This window comes from Apostichopus japonicus, chromosome 13 (assembly GCF_037975245.1).
Source record: "Apostichopus japonicus isolate 1M-3 chromosome 13, ASM3797524v1, whole genome shotgun sequence".
NCBI lineage: Eukaryota > Metazoa > Echinodermata > Holothuroidea > Aspidochirotida > Stichopodidae > Apostichopus > Apostichopus japonicus.
The window spans coordinates 20,193,635-20,214,314 of NC_092573.1; the positions used below are offsets into that span (position 1 = coordinate 20,193,635).

Consider the following 20,680-nt stretch of genomic DNA (forward strand, 5'->3'; position numbering starts at 1 on the left):
GTTTGCCCTGAATCCATTAAAAAAAATGTTTCCGGTAAAACTGCGTTCTTGTTTGTTGGAAGGCTAAAAACCGCAAATGTACAGATTTTTTACTCTAGTTCTTAAACTAACCCATCTGCACCATTCTTTCTGACAGAAAATTGGAGGCAAGGATGGCCGGAGAGAACCTATCACCTATGGTCGAGGTGATTGAAGAGTCTCCCGTGAAGAAAGTGGTCAGCACTGCTCCAAGGTCATTTCCACGGTTACAAACTAGGAGACTGTCCTTCTACTCACAGAATAAGTTGAAAGATGCGAGACGTCTATCGGCTCGCATCACAGGCTCTAACTCAGCAGAGATGCCGGACATCACAAAGACCGTAGAGGGGAAGAAATCCCCTGCTCGGTTATTTCTGAAGGAGGTCTGTACACCATCGACTCTGGGTTCACTGACCAGGTTGAGGTCTGGCAAGGTGACCTCCGATGTCGAAGCATCACCAGACTTAAAATCAGAACAGAACGAGGAGCAGAAGAATCGTCGAGTAAAGGAGGCAGAGGATGTCCGATCGGAAGAAATAATATCGCCGAAGAGGCAGACGAGAAGTATGCTAAAACAGACGCCACGGAAAGACAAGAAGGAAACGTCGGCAGATGGAGAGGATGGGAACCAAACCGGAGGTAAGAAAACAAGATTAGAAGAGCAGGCCGACAGATTAGAAGAGGATGGGGAAGATGCTGCCGAGATGCGAACGGCACGGGGAGAGAGAGAGGTTTCGGTAGGACAGAAGGAGCAAACTCCTCGCAAGAGAACTGCAGTCCGAACCAGCTTAAAGAAGATGTTCGACGGTGCAGCGGAGACGGCTCTGCCACGGAGAGGCGAGACCCGTTCCAAGACTGTACAATCTTTAACGACAAGAAAGAGGAAGATAGAGAATGAAAATACGGAGGCGACAGATATGTGTGACGTGATCGTCGACGGTGATATCGAAAAGGAAATCGTAACGCCAAGCCGGCAGGAACCCGAGAAGGATGGAATCGGTAAAAGCAGCTGGCGATCTCCATCCAAGAAGAAAAGGAGAACTAACACGGAGAGAAAACCCACGAAATGGTCAGAAAAGAATCAGGACGAGGGGACACCATCCCCTAGGAGAAAGGTACCCGAACTTTTAGCTTCACCGGAAATTTTCAAACAGTGGCCAAGAAGGAAACTCAGATCGACGACTCCTTCGCCCAACAGCCGCTTCCTCAGAGAGCAGATGACAAAGAAAGTAAGAGGTAGTATCTCAGAGAGTCCCAAACCGTCGAAGAATGCGACCAAGTCCGCAGGAAGATGTCTCCGGCAGAAATCGAAGACCAGTTTAAAGTTCGCAGCGAAAGATTCTGACGAGAAGGAAGGTAGTCAGTCTCCTAAGAGTGCCTCCAAGGAGGAGGATCTGGAACGTCACTTCTCTTTCCATTCCGACGACGACGAAATCGAATTTATAAAAATCGATCGGACCCTGTCTCGCGATAGCTTAGGAAGAGAATTGTCTCTTACGAGAGATAAAGAAGGAGACGAAGAAGAAAAAGAAATAGAACCGGGTTCATCCCCCGTCTTTAATGAAAGTGGTGGCAGTATGGTATCGACCTTAAATTCTCCCTTAAAAAGTCCTCGGAAGAGTCTTCGCAGGACTCCATGCGAAACAAAGACTCCAAAGGGGTCGGGATCGCCGATCTTCCATTATGTGAGCACCCCGGGCTCAACGGGGATGAAATTGACTCTAACGAAGCAATCCGTCGTTCCTCTGGCCCATGCAGAGATGTCCTCGTCAACAGCATCTTCAGATCTGACATCGTCCGCGGAGGACAGAAGTACCTCGGAGAGCATTTTATTGAACGTCAGTGGTGGGAGCGATGAGGTATTCGCTTCCCATCATCCTACCGATTCTAAACCACTCGTAGTATCAACGCCACCCGAACATTCGCCAAAGTTAACCGTTAAGCTTTCGACTAGAGGTCTCTATGATTTACTTCACTCGCCTTTTACTGGTTCACCAACAAATAGATTGAAGTCTGGAAGAAAGTACTCCCGCAAAGCAGATACAAGTTGATCGGCCAAGGTTCTCCTTCAGGTGGCTTCCAGTGGGTGCAGGAATGTCATAAGTGCTTTAGGGTACAGTTTTGGGAGTTTTTGCACTAGTTTATATATATTAGCCTAACACATAAGATATATGGAAAATTGATGCCTAAGCTTTACTGAATAAGAATGCATTGATAGAACAAAGCTGGATCTCTTGAGTATTCAAGACTTGTGAAACAAAGCAAGGAAATGTTAGGCAATAGGTGCAAAAATGGCCAACATTTGATAGCTCTCCTCCTCACCTTACTGCGAAAGGTGTAAACCTGGAGATTTCCAAACAAAAACCTAGAAATTGGTGCCCAAAAACTGGAGACTTTATAAAACATGACATCGAGTAAAACTCACTGTTTTAGCATTCACATCCTCATAGCACTTTGTATGGTGAAAATATGAATTTTCATATTTTCTGGTATTTTTTGAACCCATCTTTGCAAAAGCAGAGTGAATGTTTTCACAGTAATTTAGCTTTGTCTTTATAATATATTTAACTCACTTAATATTCACAGAGGAAAAAATATTTCTACCAATTGAGTTGTATTTTGATGAAATTTCTAAATAAAGAGAACCTTGACTGCTTAAAACATTCCAAAATGTATCAATGATAAAAAAAATTAAGGAAATGAAAAGCGTAATTGGAAAATTGAAGCTATTGAGAAGCATAAGCCTTGATAAGTTCATAGACAATCTAATGGGATCTACTCCCTGGAAGAATTAAAGGCTTCAGTTAGTCAACATAGGTTACAGTCATGCAACAATACTTTGAGTTACATAATTAATGTGTTTATAATTATTAACTAGTGTGAAATACGTGTCACGTTGTCTGTCACCAGAATATTCCTTTAAAACCTAAAATTATTACACTTTTATAACGAAAGATATATTTTGTCACATATCAAGAGTATTTTACATGGATATAATAATACATTCCAGAGTTAAAAGGATATATTTAAGAAGTATTATTAATATTTTAAGATGCCTTCTGTGGATTTTTAGGTCTGTTTTTTTTTTTTTCCTTTTTCGACTTCATTGTTTGCTGATGAGATGCAGTATAAATAAGGGGTCTTTCTAGTATAAGTGGGGAGCAGATGGGTATAAAGGGGTATAGAGTGGTATTACTAGTTGGTGAGCACGTTAACTATATGGGACTTACAAATTTTTATCTGCGAGTTGCATTTTGGGTATTGGGGGGGTGATAGTTAAGGATTGAATGTAAGCTGTATAAAAGGGAGCTGTAACTCACTACTAAATAGGAGAGTGGACAAATGGGGTGGGGTTGGGGGGGGGTGAGGAATCAATTGTGTCATTAATATGTGTAGGGAGTGTTGATGTACTGTTGGGGAGTGAGGCTCTGGGGCATAGACATACATAAAGAGAATCTTGTGTAATATTAATCAATTGATTAGGTACTTTTTGATGATAATGTCGAAGATAAATATGTATATATGTTTAAATAATACTTCATGTCTGCTTATATTAAAAAAAAAAGTTTGTAATCCTTAACATTTTGTCGTTTTATATTTTGGACATACATGAAGATCATCAGCGAAATAATATGTGAGTTTTGATACTACAGTATATGAAAGTCGAAACTAAGCAAAACTTTGGGCCCACAGGGGGTGGGGGGGGGGTATTCCTTTAGCTACTTTCCTCCTGGAATAATTACCTTCTATTGAGTGAGAAAACAGCTGGTAGTGCTTAAGTTTGATATATATTATTGGTCAAACGGCTGTATAGCAAATGTCATATTAAATTGTCATTTTTTAATTGACACAAAGTTCCTCTGAAACCAAACAAAAAAACAAGAAACCAACAAAAAGAGGCCAATTCAAGAAATTGAGATGAATCTATTTTATCGTCAATGACGTTCATAAAACAAAAGCTAAAAAGGAGAACAATAAAAAGTGGATTTTTCATAATGGCACCTTTCTTATAACCAGCTAATATACATATCATAAACTTCTCTTCCGACTTAAATATTACATTACAAAAAGAAAGGAGAAGGTGGCAAAAATGTGTGTCAAGATCCTCTTCAAGAAAGCCTGTTTCTGTCTGCATGTCATGGTATAACTTCCAACTCTTTGGTAACCTACCAAATCTTTGTGGTGGGTTGGAAACAATGGATATTACTAAATCGAGAGAACATAACAATCACGAAAAAGGACCCTTTTTTTGGTGAGAAGTCATCCAAGGTGGTGCCTGGTTATGAATAACCATTTGTCAACCCCAATCATTACTTGACCAAACAGGTAATTTTACAAACTGAAGCTCTGATGTACAGGCAGCTAATGTACAAGCAGCATTTTATTTAAAAGCAACTTGCAATACACAATGTCACTTATCAAAGTGAAACTGAGGGTGTACTAGCCAAATATAAGCTGCCATTCGACTTGGTGGGCTTGAAAGCTTCAGCTGAAGTAAACTTACCATTGACAAATCTTGAAAATTTTATTTTTGTTGGCAAGTGGTCCACTTGGGGATGAACCTACTTCCTACCTCCCCCCCCCCCACAAAAAAAAAAAAAATGACAAGAAAGAAAACTCCAGTAAATCAAATATTAAGTGACATAAAAATGATAGTCAAATAAGCAAATATGTGTAAGTTAATTTTAGTAGGTTTTATTAGGTTTTTTAGTAGATTTTAGTAGGTTTATGGTCTACAGGTGGGTGGGTTGTTTCATTGATGGTGGGTTCAGAGACAGTAGATAATATCCAATCAATTGCCTGGATTGGATCCAGGATTTTATAAAGGAGGACTGAGTCCTGGGATCATTTAAGCATCCTCTCCTAGGTCCAAACAAGTTTTGTGCAAAAGTTAAAAAGAGGGGTGGGTCACACCCCAAAAACCCTGTATATAGAAAATAGAATCTGCAAAAGTAATTTTGCCAAATTGCCTCAAGTTACCTATGGTTGGAAGCTAAGTTCAGGTTAACAAATGGCAAACTGGGTGTAGCTTTAGCAACATTGTTAAGTTGCATGTGGAACTAAATGACTAAGTGAACATAAAATTGCTGTACTATTGATATTTTTTAACTTTCTTATCTATCAAAAGCAGCCAAGGAGCTGAAATCTTTCTATTACTGAGTCTACGTATGACTCGTTTAATTGTGACATAGTTGTATCCGCGAACCATATCGGTGCGTAGCTACAGAAGTATAGATACCATTGTTCACCGTATCGTTGTCAGGATTACTACCCATTACATACATTAAAGTAATGTCTAGGAGTTGCAATAGTTCGAAAATGGGCGGACTACAAACTAAGAAAGGAAAATTCAATGAAAAGTGCAATTGTCCTGCAATTTGAAGAGTTAGTGAATATTGAAAATGCCAAAAAATTGTATTTCACAGTTACAAAAAAAAAAAAATGGAAATATCTTTGGTTCCATGCACATACTAAATTGTACATTTTGAGCATATTAACTCTGTAAAACTACCGGTTGTGGCAACCTGTGGCACCGAGTGAAAACAAGCGCCACCAAGTGGCAGCGAGATAAAATAGAGATATCTAATGCTGCGCCTTCTGCTGTTATGAGCCTTTGCTGTTTGTACGTACCAAATGTACAATACCAATGGCTCATAAAACAAACTCACACACACTGTCATAAGTGTTCATTTTTTCCTTTCTTTTTTTTTTAAATTTTAAAAATGCTTTGAACAAAAAGTTGCAATTTTTATATATTATCTACCTGGGAGTAAATAATTATTGCTTACATCACAACAAGACAGTTTAAATATTACCAAAAATAAGCAAAGGTGCTGCCACTTTCAGAGAGACATGAAAAATGCATCCACTTCAACACATTGCACATATTTCAGGAAATCAAATTAAACTCAAAAAGTTCTAATTTTCATGGCTACAGCAAATATAACTGAAAAGTGAAGACTTTACAACAACAAAAAAAAAGGTAAAAGTTACAATTGGTGAAACAATGATTGTTACCACCAACTTACGTCATACCTTAGCCTCGGAAGAGCTACTTACTTTATACATACAAGATCTTCCTTTGAAATATAAATCAAAAGTACCACTTTTAAATCATCAATTAAAATGAAATTAACTTACAACATTCATCAAATAGGTAAGAAATATTTTGGCCATAGGACTGTACATTATACACACCTGGAATGCAGCTGAAATTCTCAAAGTGGTTGTTAACTAAATTTTTCCCTTCATGTTTATATTCATAAAGTTGCATTTCTGATGAAATTCTGAATGCAAAGAATACTGACAACTAACAACTTCACATTGCAAATGTATCAGGCGATAAATCAACAAGACGATTTTAAGAAGGAATGTATAGCTTTTGCAGAAAATTTGTCATGATGACATCACAGGTCACCTAATGCAGGTACGTAGCCGGGGGGGGGGCGACCACAACCCCCCCTTGAGCATATTTTTTGCTTTTTTTTTTAAAGTAATTTCAAAATAAAAAAAATGGTTAGATACAACTTACAAGGGAAGTGCCATTTCCAGCGATCTGGTCCCAGGCATTTTCGGCCGAATTTTTATGCACGCTTCGCGCCATTCCATGGTGGCGCTACGCTTAGATAATTTGCCTACAGTCTTCGCCCCCCTCCCTTGGCAAATTCCTCGCTACGCGCCTGACCTAATGTGAACCACAACACTGGGGTTTTCAACTGACAGTGTGGAATATATTTTAATATTTTGGAATATTTTTTTCTAAGATAAGTTTTACATTATCTTCAAGTGGAACATCCCTTTAACTACCAAAAAACTTAATAAAATTGACTGCATAATTAAGCAAATATATAAGCTGACACCTTGGTACATATTAACAGCAAAAAAGAGATCTATCCTTTCCTTTCCTTCTTTTCTACATATGAATGAGAATTTATGAATTAGAAGAGCTCTTTAAGTAATATTAATCACAGTCACTTAATTGACAAACCTTAAATGTTAGTTGTTCAAAACAATGACATTGTGATTTATACCTGAATTAGAATTTATTATCCAACTGAAAAGATTGTGCTATTTGTAAAATCTACAGTGTACTTTCACATTCAACATTATAGAAAGCAGTTCACATTTCTTTGTGCTTAACCCGATTTCATTTCATAGCAATTTGTACTTTGTAGAATATTCTGTCGATATATTTAAGTAAAAGAAACGATTTGATATTCTTCGAAAATTTAAGAAAACCTGAAGTAATGGTACAAACACTCACACACTTATATTTGCAAGGCACATAGTTAATACTGTTAACTGTAGTTTATTGTTTGCTGACAGACGATAATTTTTTCTAAGCTTCTTAACTTTGACAAGCCACCCGGTTCCCCTACCCCCTCCTTTGTCACCCATCCTCCAACTTCATCTCCTAAAGTCTTACATGCAGGCGCTTAGCCAAGGAGGGGGGGGGCAAAGGGGACAGCCGCCCCCCTTGAGCATATTTTTTTTATTTTTGTTTTTATGATATTGCTAGTAATTTCAAAAGAGAAACTGCTAAGATGCAACTTACAAGGCCTGGGAAGTGCCATTTCCAGCGATCTGGGAGGCATTTTCAGCCAAAATTTACTTGTACGCTTCGCGCCAATCATGGTGGCTCTACGCTTAGATAGTTTGCAATGCCGTATCTACGGCTCTGATAGTTTGCCTACAGTTTCGCCCCTCCCGTGGCAAATTCCTGGCTACACGCCTGCTTACATGTTAGGAATGTGAAACAATGGTTGATCCCTTAACGAAGACTCGTTGACTACAAGATACAGCCCCAATATTAACTTCTCTGTATATATAAGATAAAGTACTAAATTGTCTGTTTTTAGAGACAATTGCAGGACCTCAGTATTTCAATTTTGACAATGGTATTCCTACGAGCCTTTACATTACATAGACATCTAAAACTCTCTATAGCAAACTTTTTGATTAATCTGAAAAGATGAAATCCTGATATTGTAGTACCAATTTTAAAGGTTATCCTTTATTTATTTCAACAAATGAAAGATCTTGAAATATTGCTCAGATTACTTCTAAAAATGAAAGCAATAGAAACAAAAATTCATGGCAAGATATGTTACTTAAACCAAAACCCAGCTTTGCTGAAATACTTGCCACAGCAAAACGAGAATTCCAGAAATTGAAAGTGAAAAGTAAAAAGTCCAAGTTGGAAGGGAAAGAAAAATTGGCCAATAAGGAGCCTGTACAAACATTCAAGCCATTTGTAAAGTCATATTGCTCCAACATATGAAGCATTCAATCTACTCTTATAAACGATTGATACACCTTAAAATCATCCATCTGATTCCACTTAAATGTTCTTAAAAAAAAGCTGTTTCTTGCGATATACCATTGTCATCCAAGTTTTGTGAGCCCAGTTGGGACAGTTGTTTTGATAATACCACCGATAATATCTCGATTCAGAGCACTCCTACTGTCAGTACGAGCAGTATGAACATCACTTTTCTATCAGATGAAGTTCAGGAACTGTTTGTACTGTCAATAACAGTGCTTTGAAGCATGATATGGGAGGACTGTTTAGAGAGGTATTAACTTTAGGAAATTGTCCCAACTGGCTGGTTTTGCGGTAGACGCCAGTGAAATATTCATTATTTCAATAGGACTCTTTGCTTAAAAAATTCCTTTTTCAGAAATGGCTGGGTTTGGTTACCTATAACTGTTTACATAAACACATTTGCACATGACCACAGAGAAAGTTTCCCAATGATTTACATATATATATATATATATATATATATATATATATATATATATACATTGTTGAGCTTAGTATGTATATCAACATGAAAAATTTAAGTTCTCTATTTTGCACGTGACGAGACAAGACGAATGGACAAATACAAAATGTTGAGAAGATTTCATCGGGACTAATTCAAATATCAGTCGACAGTAAGTATCTAGTTAATACAGGAAGCACTAGTACAAGGTGGTTAACATAGAAGTTCTCTTCGGGGAGGGGGCGAGGGGAGGAGGGGTCTGGAACACACCATAGTCATTATATAAATTTATTGGTGTCAAGGGACAGATCAGTCTGAGGTTTATGCAAGATATTTGCAAGCAGTGTTCGATTTTTCCGGTATCGCATCGCAAAATGCGATCCAAAACGACAAACTTGCGAGACGTTTCCAAATCAGCATCGCACATTGTGCCGATTTGTGCGATTCAAATTCCTAGTCAGATTTGGGAGCAAACACTCAAACCTTAACTTACGAACTGTCGATCACAATGTAGAAGTTATAATTTATTGAGTTTATACTCAATGTACAACTTATTCACTTGACCATATAGCGAAAAAAAAACCTGAAAAATTAATATCCTACCATAGTTAAGTGTAAAGCAAATAGCCTAACCACCTCGGCAGTTACGGATCTCACGTAACTAAAAGGTTCCCTGGCAACGTGCCAAAAAAATGTTAACAAACAGGTGTTACACAGGGGATGAGCTCACAGTTGTTGGGAAGGTACCTGGGCAAATTCGCAGCACATGTACCGTGGTACAGTAGTTGGGTATAGGGTTAAACACTGCAGTTGTAAAAATGTACGCATCAAGGGCGTAGGAACCGGGGGGGGGGGGGCTGGGGGGGCGCCAGCCCCCCAGTGAAAAATGTGGAGGGGCGGAAGTATCATTCCGCCCCCCCGGTTCGCAAGTCAGAAAACCCCTTTTTCATTTCCAAATGAGAAAAAAATCTCATTTGGAGCACCAAATTGCATCTTAGGCCAGGTGAAAATACAAAATTAAGTTTACAAAATGGAGTGGGTGTTGAAGTGTGCTATATTGCACCAAATTGCATCTGAGGCCACCTGGAAATGCAAAAAATTCCAAAGGGGAGGGGACACCCCCTCCCCTTAGACCCCTCCCCCAGGCCGGCCATCAGTCTTCAGCCCCCCCCACTCAAAAGTACCTTCCTACGCCACTGGTACGCATAGTGCAGGCTATTCATTGTTAGGCAGTCTAGAAACGGGGCTTTGCTGAACGTTGTTTGTTTCATAATATCGGAAGTTTTGTAAGTTGCACTTTTTAAAGATTGAAAGACAGATTAAATCTTTTTTCATTTTATAACATAATATAGCTACTTTAACTTGTCATTTTAAAATTTTCATCAGTTTCGTGACAATTTAAATAAAAAAAGTTGTCAGTATTTTGCATCCTCAACTGCGAATTTTTTCATCGCCAGACATCGCAAAAAGTCACAACAATTTTCGGGGGCTTTCGCCCCCAGGATCCCCACGAGGGGTTCTACCCCATGACCCCACCATAGCCCTAAGACGGGCCCCTGGACACCACGCCTTTATGCTCGCATGTTACGCGTGCTAGGCAGGCGAACACCGGCGGGAAATCGGCAGTGTGTTCGCGGGAAATTGAAGGTTTTCCAACACTGAGTGAACTGTGCAGTTACTGTATGCATCATGTTCAAGGTTTTCACGGAGGCCTTTGAGGAAATGAATGGTTAGTACAGTGTATATATGCTGCACTAATGCTGTGTGTAGGCCAAGGTTCACGAAGGTCATTGGTTATATTCGCGCGCTGTAGACGTGTTTTTAGATGTTACGGTGAGTCAGGTTTCCATGGATATTAATCGAAAATGAATCTGAGTTTAACTGACGCTAAAGAAATGGATCGTCTTGGGCAGATTAACAAATCATTGCAAGTATAAATAAGTACAGGTAGCTCTGCTGTTAAAAAGAAAAGTTCAATATCGGTTTGCTGTTATTGGCAATTAGGCAAAATTTTACCGATACCGATATGCTGCCGATATTGCAAATATCGGCCGATACCGATATTGAAAACGATTATCGTAGCAACACTAGTATAAATAATAATAATAAACAAACATTTTCTAGTTAATACATTGATCGCCAACATTTGGTCCGTTTTGTGGTAATTTCAAAACTGCTATTCAATATTGGGGAACTGCTATGCAACAAAAATATTGTATAGCAATTGTCGAAATTTGTTGCTATGCAATTTTTTGGCCATAAGTCGAACCCTGTTTGCAAGAGGGCAAACCTGCTGAAATGTGCGTATGGCATCGGCCCTCTCCCGAGCACAGACATTACATTTTTTTTATTCATAGTACTCTAAACATATTTAAGTTTGAGACTCATGATAGTCACAATGTACATGCTGGTATCAAGTCATATATGTTATGATAAAAACAAATATTTAGAGTAGAAGCCTTGCCAGCCAGGCCAAGCAACCAAGGGACAAGCATGTCGCCCTCTATTTGAACTCTTTCAGTATATTGTGAATGTGAGAACACTTTCTTCTTCACCCTATGTTTGCCTGTCCCCCTCAACCACATATCTACACTCTACCCCAGGCCCTAGGGCTGGGGCAGAGTATCAGAATGTGGGTGTGGTATCAGAGGTAAAATGAAATCATATCACACATCAAACTTTTCCTTGCATATTAACAACAGCATTCACACAATATTGTTATGTGTGAACGTATGATATAAGTATGAAGGCACGGTATCAATACAAGGCCCTGAGTGATATTAGTTTGCAATTCAGAAGGAGCAATCAACATCAGTATGATGTGTAAACTGATCAGTATGATATGTAAACTACACTGCACAATAGTAGTATCAGTGTCCTCACAATAATGATATCACAGTGTGAACATACAGTATGAAGGCACGGTATCAATACGAGGACCTGAGTGATATTAGTTTGCAATTCAGAAGGAGCAATCAACATCGGTATGATGTGTTAACTACACTGCACACTAGTAGTATAGTGTCCTCACAATAATATCACAGTGTGATCGTATGATATCAGTATGAAGGCACGTTATCGATACGAGGACCTGAATGATATTAATTTGCAATTCAGAAGGAGAAAACAAGATCAGTATGATGCGTAAACTGATCAGTATGATGTGTAAACTACACTGCACACTAGTAGTATCAGTGTCCTCACAACAATGATATCACAGTGTGAACGTATGATACCAGTATGAAGTCACGGTATCAATACGAGGACCTGAGTGATATTAGTTTGCAATTCAGAAGGAGCAATCAACATCGGTATGATGTGTAAACTACACTGCACACTAGTAGTGACAGTGTCCTCACAATAATGATATCACAGTGTGAACGTATGATACCAGTATGAAGTCACGGTATCAATACGAGGACCTGAGTGATATTAGTTTGCAATTCAGAAGGAGCAATCAACATCGGTATGATGTGTAAACTACACTGCACACTAGTAGTGACAGTGTCCTCACAATAATGATATCACAGTGTGAACGTATGATACCAGTATGAAGGCACGGTATCAATACGAGGACCTGAGTGATATTAGTTTGCAATTCAGAAGGAGCAATCAACATCGGTATGATGTGTTAACTACACTGCACACTAGCAGTATAGTGTCCTCACAATAATATCACAGTGTGATCATATGATATCAGTATGAAGGCACGTTATCGATACGAGGACCTGAGTGATATTAATTTGCAATTCAAAAGGAGAAAACAAGATCAGTATGATGCGTAAACTGATCAGTATGATGTGTAAACTACACTGCACACTAGTAGTATCAGTGTCCTCACAACAATGATATCACAGTGTGAATGTTTGATACCTTTGTAAATTACACTGCACGATAGTAATATCAGTCGGTGTCTTCACAGTGATGATACCATCATGGGACAGTATGATACTGCTACAGTATTAAAGCACCTGTAATAATTCATGATACCAGTACAAAAAACGGTATCTCCATGATGATAGTACATTACATGGTAATGGATATATTCCAAACTCACAACATTAAAGTTTATTTACTTAATTCTACAAAAACCGGTGAAATAATTACTTCCCTCGGAACCTGTTCCTGACCTTCATTCCACTTGCTTTAACTGGTCTTCACTGATGATGGTTCACTTCTTTCCGATGGAGTTTAAACCACTCTTGACCAGTCTGTATCCAAAATATATAAACACTCCAGCTAGGATAACTTTTCCTGCAGCATAAATGTAAGTCCAGGGCTGACTCAAGACAGCATCCTGGAACAGAGAGACAATAAAAATCAACAATTCTTAAATGTTTTAGATGTTGAATGTAAAAAATATGTAATATTTATTATTAACTTCTCATAGATATATAAGAGTAAAGAAAACCAACCAAGCACTTTCTATGTATATTCCTTCTATATGAAAGTGTGGTAGGTCTAGAGTAATAGTTACAATATGATGTGATGTATAGTCCTAACCACCCCCGCACCCCCTCCCACCCAATTATTTATTAAAAATGATGAATTCTTCATACTGAATTGGGGCAAAAACATTAAAAGTAAACTTGTGTGAAGTTCACCATATAAGTAGGCGACTGTCCAATTAATTTTTTTGGTTTTATAAAAGAAGTTAACCCCTAGTGACCTCAGAAAACATTTGAAATTGTATGTATGTATATATTAGATCCTCCTGCAAGCAGGAACTTGCAACGAAGCCTCATTGGCTATCAAAGCCGCAAGCTGACCGAAGTCAGTCTCTTACATTCATATTTAACGTCCATGATTGAGAATTGTTATATGTCAACAACTCTGTAATTGGACAACACACATTAATCTGGAAGTGACTCGAACCGGGGACCTTATGATTGAAAGGCACCTGCGTTAACCACTGAGCTAACACTCCAAGAAATTCACCAAATAGTATCATACACTGCACACAATAAAGTGTGGATTACCACCAAGCTGTTTTTTTTGGAGGCACTGTGTCTTCATGGTACTTTACACACACCTCTGGTGACCCTTGCACTAAAACAAAAGCCTAACTCTAGTTAAAACATATTTAACAGGGTAGAGGGTCAGGGCATTAGTCAGAACTTCATGGCCCAGGGAAGGGTCCACGGGGAGGTGGAATATTAAAGTGGAGGTTGGTCCCCTTTTGAAAACTTGTCTTTGATTGAATGTGGTTTTCTACAGGAAAGGATGAAATCTTTTCAGCTTTCCAAGAAAACAAATCAGCTTTCATTTCCTATCATTATCCTATGAAATCTACATCTGATTCTTCCTCGCTTGTCTAAAAACACTTTTGCTTTTTGTTGTACCATATCAAATAAAGTTTCCTCAATGGGCACAAGCAGTGTGAAGATAAATGGTAGGCTAAAGTGTAGGTGCATGCCCTTTACCCTTTAAAAAAAACAGAAAAAAAGGGGGCAGTGTCCAGCCAGTTCAAGGTACAGGTTGTTGGCCGAAGCTTTGTTGAGGCTCGACACACAAACAAAGACTTTCTACCAATCTTCTAGGGTCGTCTTTAATTGTGTTTACGATGTTTTATGACCTTTTGACTCCAAATCTAGTTTTGTGATTGGTGATTGGAAGTACATACTCCCCTGAATGGTTCTTTTTTTTTTGGTCTTGTCCGAAATGAAGATGTAGAATTCACACAGATAACAGTAAGAAAGTAGAATCAGATTGTAAAAACATGGCTTACCCAGCCACCATGCCTGGCCACCCAGGCACAAACTTTAGTCATGATGTATTCTATCGCCCAATCCAGGAACCTCGCGAATAGATCGGTAGCCAATCGTTTCACCGTATAGACAATAACATCACTGCAGAACGTGAAGAGGACCACGATGCGATGTGCAGTTATACAATCCCCAGCAAAGAGTTCTTCCATTAGCTGCAGAAATTGCTCTTTGCTTATCCTATCTCCTTCCGAAACTACCTGTAAAAGAAAGAAAGAAAGAAAAATACAAACGAAAAAAGAATTGGTCAGGGGTACTGTACAATTACTGAACTGTTGCTCATGAATCAAAATTCCTATGGGAGATATGCCACTATTAAATGTCAATTGAGCTCTTAAATGCCTTCTGTACTTGACCATCATAGAAAACACTTGTGTTATTAATTGCCTTTTAAAAAAACAAAAATCTTTAATACATGGTCATTTGATAACTTATTTATAACTTGACCACAAACAACTTTAGCTGATAAAAATTGCAGTATTGTGTTTAATGCAAAAAGTTCAAATTTCGTTGAAATTTACTGACTAACGTAAGACCCACCTGCTTTGTGACTTTTAGCAGACATCCCTTGCATTGTTGTAGATTCAGAATTACTCCAACCATTTCCCCCAATAGCAACTCAAAATTATCATTATGACTGCACACTTGAGACTGTAAACTTACAAACCAACAAGACATAATATTTTACACCGGCTAGGATTGTGGAGATCTACAAGATATTTACGTGATGCTGTGACCGTGATAATCCCCATGAACAAAGTTATCCTGTATGCGAGTAGACAGGGTTGACCGCCACCGTGTAGACATCCATTCAACTACCCATGTACCTGGGCTAATAGCCAATAGGTTCACTAACTCTGTTTCATCACATGACATGGGAAGGAACAAGATATGCCATAATGTGCAATGCCAGGGTCAACCCTTATCACTGTGGAAACATCTATTGTACACTGATCTTCCAAATGGTATTTACTTTAATGGAAACTCTTTAATGGAACTTAATGGAAACTTTATCGGAGTGTTGCCATTATTTTTAACATATAAACTCAGTGAGTTGACTTAAAAACCTTAAACTTTCTGTTGAAAATTGACAATTGTCATCTCTAGTTTGCAAGGGTTGAAATAAGGATTTGTGGACCAGAAGCCACTTTCTAAAAAAGTGGCTCCTGGTTCGAAGCAATCTCAGTAGGACCAGGAGCTGTTTTCTCACTACCAGGAGCTAAAAGGGAGAAACAAAATTCAAGCACAGCATGTACAGTACAGGTGTTGTGCGATATATAAACCATGTGCACCAGTGCTATTGTGCATGCACTCGATCGATCAGTGATTTATCAAATCGCTAGCAGTTACTATATAGCAATGGCATGCAATGTAGTTTCAGGCTTCTGTGCACCGCATGATATGGCTGATATTTACAGTAGTATGCGGGCGCTTATTTGCCGACAAAGTAGTGCCCGTGCGTATTGTATTTTCATGTCCAGGGGCGCTATTTTAGTGCTTGCGGGTGCGAATACTGTAGTGCCTGGGCGCCTGCTTATTTCAACCCATTTCAATTTCAATTATTTGCTTACCCTCTGTGCTTCCTGTCGTACCTCCTCCCTTTGATGGGTCTTCTCAAAGGCGATGGCAATCTGGTGTAGCCTCTTCCCTTTCTTCTTCCACTGTGAGAGCTTGGCACTCTTTTGTTCTTCCGAGTCATCGCTGCTCGTACAGATGGAAGATGTTGCTGTCCGTCCATGGCTACAATGGAAAGCAACAGATGGAGGGAGCATCCAAAAAAATAAATTTATAAAAAAAAATTACTGTGAGTTTCAGTTTAACTTCAAGAGCAGAACCAAGCACAGCATGGATCTTGATTTTATTTTCAAATTCTTGCCAAGAGAAATTTTGGTAAACATGACTTACAGTATTCACGCTGCATTAACCAAACAGTATTATAAAAGATGGAGTCTACTTTTTAAAGAGCTATTAAAAATGTGTCACAAAAAAAAAATGATGATTGTTGAGCTGTTCATTGTTACAGAATTTTTCCATTACAAGAATAATAAGTCAAAATCACAAACATTTTAGTTTTTGCCGATACAGAGCGGGGTGAAGATTACCCAGAGCAACATTAGCACGACAGCACAACATCGAGAATGATACATGTACAAGTTTGATTAGGAAGCACCTGTTTAACAGAACCCACCTAGAACTTAATCACTTACACAATATGTTTTATTGGCTATCAAACCGTCTAGACAAAAACGTCTGAGCTACTTTGTTCACCTAGCTCCTTCTGTACTACCGTGAATTCAACTAACAAATTTGAAAGTGGTCATAAGCTGGGGCCTGGGGGTGCACCTTTTGTCGATTGACCTTACAATGCATCCCATGGAACAATCAGAATAAAAGACACGTCTGGGTTGTAATTCTCTGTTACAGTTAATTGTCACGTAGAAAGTTTAGCACAAACAAACTGGGGTGTATTTACTGCAATCACCAAAATGATCCAAGTTATTGCTTCCAAATCCATAGATTTACATTATTAGTATTAGTAAGTACTATTCCATATATTCTTATTGCAGCACATGCGTTGAATTATCTTTTCTTGACTTACTTTTCTATAGTTTCCATAACTTGTGCCAGATCTTGGTCTGGTATTTCTCCCACCTGAAGATGCTGTTCAAGGAATTCTGTATAGACAGCGACTCCAGCTATCTGTGCTTGTTGAACCTCCTCCGGGGTACATACATCAGTAGACATGTCACGATGTAGCAAGAGGGGAGTCAGAGCTTGCGCTGACTTTCGTCTCTGTGAGAGACTGAGCACATCTGGTGGAGGAGATGCTTCTTCAGTTGGACTGCTTGCTGTGGCCATCCTCTGTGAAACACAATGGTTTTAAGTGCAACGGTTAGGCGTTAAATATTGCTTGTGAATGAAGTGGAGATTTATATAACAGTCCTATATCTTACAAAACTTCAACTTGTTTGTTTTGTAGTTCATAACGTAAGTTCAAAACGTTAGGCTTCAGAATCATGAACTTTAAAGTCTATAGAGTCAAGCAAAAGTGAGCATGGCTGGGTGCTACAAATTTAGCTAGTCTTACTAGGCCTATCAAGTATCAGTGAATTTGATGTAAACTTGTGAACACAAAGACTGCCATAACAATATGCAAAAAGTTCTGTTTAAGAATTTAATACTGCGTGGCGACTTCGGCATATCAAACTTGTAAGACCAAAATAGACTACAGCCTTATAAATTATAGTCTAGTCCCATTCGCAAGGCCAGGTCTACAACTAGATTATTTTATACAACAGTTACAGTAGGCATACTGTAACATGATGTAGGCCTAGGCCTTGGCTGTATTCTGTGAAGTTAGACTAGAGTAAGCCAAAACCATACACCGTTATTTCCATACAACGTAGCTAATTATTTTCCCCGACCAACATTTAATACCCACGCCGACTGATATTGATACACGTAATTCAATTAAAATTTAAGTCTTGATCGTTCTGTGATGCACTGTAAGTTTCTTGCATTTGGTTAAGTTGAAATCATAACAACTATGGCGAACCACAGAATGTACGACACAAAAAATGTTGTAATGTACGATGTCGATAGTTGGTTTTCCCCGTTTTGTGAGCAAGTTGTAATTCGGGTGCATCAATGTTAGATCATTCCCTTTCGAGCAACAAACGCAAATCTGATTGTTGTTTTGGGCTTGAACCATAAAGCTGGATTTATATCCAACTCTGTGCCCAGATCTGAGATCTCACCCAACGGAGAGATAATTACTATGATATAATTGTGCCGTTCTCGTCAGACACTGGAAAGCTCCACAACCGTCACAATGAGGCTAATAGTGGCATTGTTTAACAGATATTCCAGGAATCTAGGGTATACACGAAATTGATAGTTCGGGATATCCTGAAGTTTATATGTACAACTGCGCATGCGCAGCAATTAAAGATTTACCAACCCCCAGTGATAAATGGAAAAATTACATCATATCTAGAACAGACGTTCGGAACTCCTAAAAGCGAATTGTCCGTCTGCTATGTTGCAATATCCTGAAGTGTGCCCAGTATACAAGCAACTCAAAGAATACGTGGTCATAGTTTGATCTTCGATGGTAATAAGCTACAAAGCTTTGTCTTGCAAGGATAGCTGCATAAAGTCTGATAAAGTCTGTTGTTTATTTTTCAGAAAACAAAAAAATGGAAACGTAGCATCTCCACCACATGCGTGGCAGACGTATTGTCCATGACCTATATTGGTTACAAGAATAATGACTGAAGTTGCTATTGCTTTGTGGTGAGTTGAAGTTTTGAATATGCAGAGCTTGATACTACTTCTTCATCCTCAGTCAGTCAGTTTATTATTGACCAATCGCTGGACACCCTCTTCACTCTGTTTAATAGTATTGTACCGAAGTTAATGTTGTAACGGTATTGTAAATAATTACTGAGATTCCTTATATTCTTCTGGTTAATACGAAGTCCGCTCATGTGATTATAGTTACGTTAGGTATATATGCAAGTAATTATGGTAAGTGTATATATGCATTAAATGTTTTAACTCTTCAGTTTCACGTAGCAATGTAAATTGTATCACTGCGCTGTATGGAAGTCACGCTAGCGTGGTGCATCCCAGCCATTACTCGTTAGCGTGGGGTATCAGCCTAACTGAGAGACATGAACAGAAGTCGACGATAAAGTATTGCGTTTTGGTAATAACGAATGATATATGGAAGATAAGATGATTGGTTCTGTGTCCTAAAACCTTGAATAATAGGCCGATGTCATCTCAGGTAGGATCCGATACTTAAATGATCTCGTTGGGTTGAATCTGTTTTTCATCCCTTGTTAAATAAAACGAAGACGGTAACTCTGATCTTGGTTATTGTCTTATTTTTCGTCACCAATCCAAGTTAACCGACGGGCTTATCCACCTCATCCCCTTCCCCATCGGGCGCGTCCCATCAGTATATCTGTTATCATTAAAACTGAGTTTCAATTTGCGAGAATAAATGTGCTTATCTTGCACCAAAAACACCATCGTTGTCGTTCGAATGTACCTGCTGCATGGATGTGGAGTATGGGTATGCAATTGTGTATGTATAACTTAAATAACTGCCTTATACGGAATCCATCGAATGCAAGGTAATGCTATAGGTTTACTAGTAAAACAAGAGAGAAATTAACAATTGCTTATACATGAAGGACCAGTTATACAGAACAGACGTTAAATCGCTCACAAATCTCGGACAATAGCAGTCCCTCCACATACGCCGGGAAGATTTGACAAATATCGTTTAACGTTTGTAGACCCACGTGATCTGTATATTCCAGCTGACTCTTTCCAAGTGATTCACTCTCTCAATTCCCCTCTCTGTCCTCGTGGCTGGTTCCACCTATCTCCTCAAGGGTATAGCATAGCTAAACTAATATCAGTTATGTGGGTGAGGGGAGAGGGGTGCATTCAAACTCTGACATTTTTTTAAGCAGAAAGTTGGATTCAAATTTTTGAGGAAACATTTATCATATTGTATAGCAGTTCAAGGTAGCTATAAAAAATCAGACTCGGTTTTTACTGTCGGACGGTTATTACCACATACAGTTTTTGACAAGATTCAACAATAGAACCACGAATTATAAGTTTGTTTAAGTTTTCCATTGCATTACCATGTTGGAAATATAGTACAAATTTCATACCAGTATAGAGTAAAACAAAGAATCTCTTGCAGCAGCTTTCGTGAGGTTGGTCGAAAATATTTTACTGTAAATGAGATTACAAATGGTCAACTGTCGGAACCGTCCAATATTAGTTATTTCGATTCACGACATTTGATTTCATTATTTGAATAAATGTTGATAGGGAGGTAGATAGATATATAGATAGATATAGGTATATAGATATTTAGATATAACGCCAGGCATGTCTAGGGTAAACGATTCTACATAATATATTCAAAGGTCATATACGCAAGTTTTTAATATATCGTTGTATATAATGCTGACGATTATTATATTAAATAAAACCAGAATGCAAAAATGCATTGAGGTTTTCCGATGATGTAACATGAGCAGTTTTCTTCATGAATCTGACGTAATGTTTAGTGAGGGTGTACAACATACTTGATCTTAG

The 20,680-nt window shown here is 38.6% G+C and overlaps 2 protein-coding genes across 7 annotated transcripts in view; one reads left to right on the plus strand and one right to left on the minus strand.

Annotated features, from left to right (window-relative positions):
• Positions 1 to 8,174, plus strand: part of LOC139979143 (uncharacterized) — a 24,633-nt gene extending 16,459 nt beyond the window's left edge. For 2 of the 3 annotated variants that reach the window (XM_071989842.1, XM_071989843.1), the window contains exon 18: positions 137 to 8,174. In XM_071989842.1, the coding sequence (XP_071845943.1) occupies positions 137 to 2,069 (1,933 nt within the window). In that variant the 3' untranslated portion in view covers positions 2,070 to 8,174. The remainder of the gene's footprint in view (positions 1 to 136) is intronic. The other variant, XR_011797090.1, reaches the window with a different exon arrangement.
• On the minus strand, positions 3,923 to 20,140 carry LOC139979144 (uncharacterized). 4 transcript variants are annotated; one of them, XM_071989844.1, is made up of 5 exons: positions 18,144 to 20,140; positions 17,151 to 17,413; positions 16,123 to 16,291; positions 14,515 to 14,751; positions 3,923 to 13,083 (listed from the first exon to the last, which is right to left on the minus strand). In XM_071989844.1, the coding sequence occupies exons 1-5, from the start codon at positions 18,261 to 18,263 to the stop codon at positions 12,958 to 12,960; spliced, it is 915 nt and encodes a 304-aa protein (XP_071845945.1). In that variant the 5' UTR covers positions 18,264 to 20,140; the 3' UTR covers positions 3,923 to 12,957. The 4 variants fall into 4 exon arrangements, with proteins under 4 accessions (XP_071845945.1, XP_071845949.1, XP_071845946.1 ...); XM_071989848.1 differs by having other exon boundaries at positions 18,071 to 20,140; XM_071989845.1 differs by lacking the exon at positions 18,144 to 20,140 and adding an exon at positions 17,994 to 18,137.
• Between the last annotated feature and the right edge of the window lie 540 nt (positions 20,141 to 20,680).

Excerpts from the sequence above, each read along its gene's own strand:
- LOC139979144 (XM_071989844.1), bottom strand. The coding sequence starts at position 18,263 with ATGGTTCAAGCCCAAAACAACAATCAGATTTGCGTTTGTTGCTCGAAA. Across the intron at positions 14,752-16,122 it reads TACGACAGGAAGCACAGAGG|GTAGTTTCGGAAGGAGATAG; the intron begins GTAAGCAAATAA and ends TTTCTTTTACAG. Across the intron at positions 13,084-14,514 it reads TGGCCAGGCATGGTGGCTGG|GATGCTGTCTTGAGTCAGCC; the intron begins GTAAGCCATGTT and ends TCTCTGTTCCAG.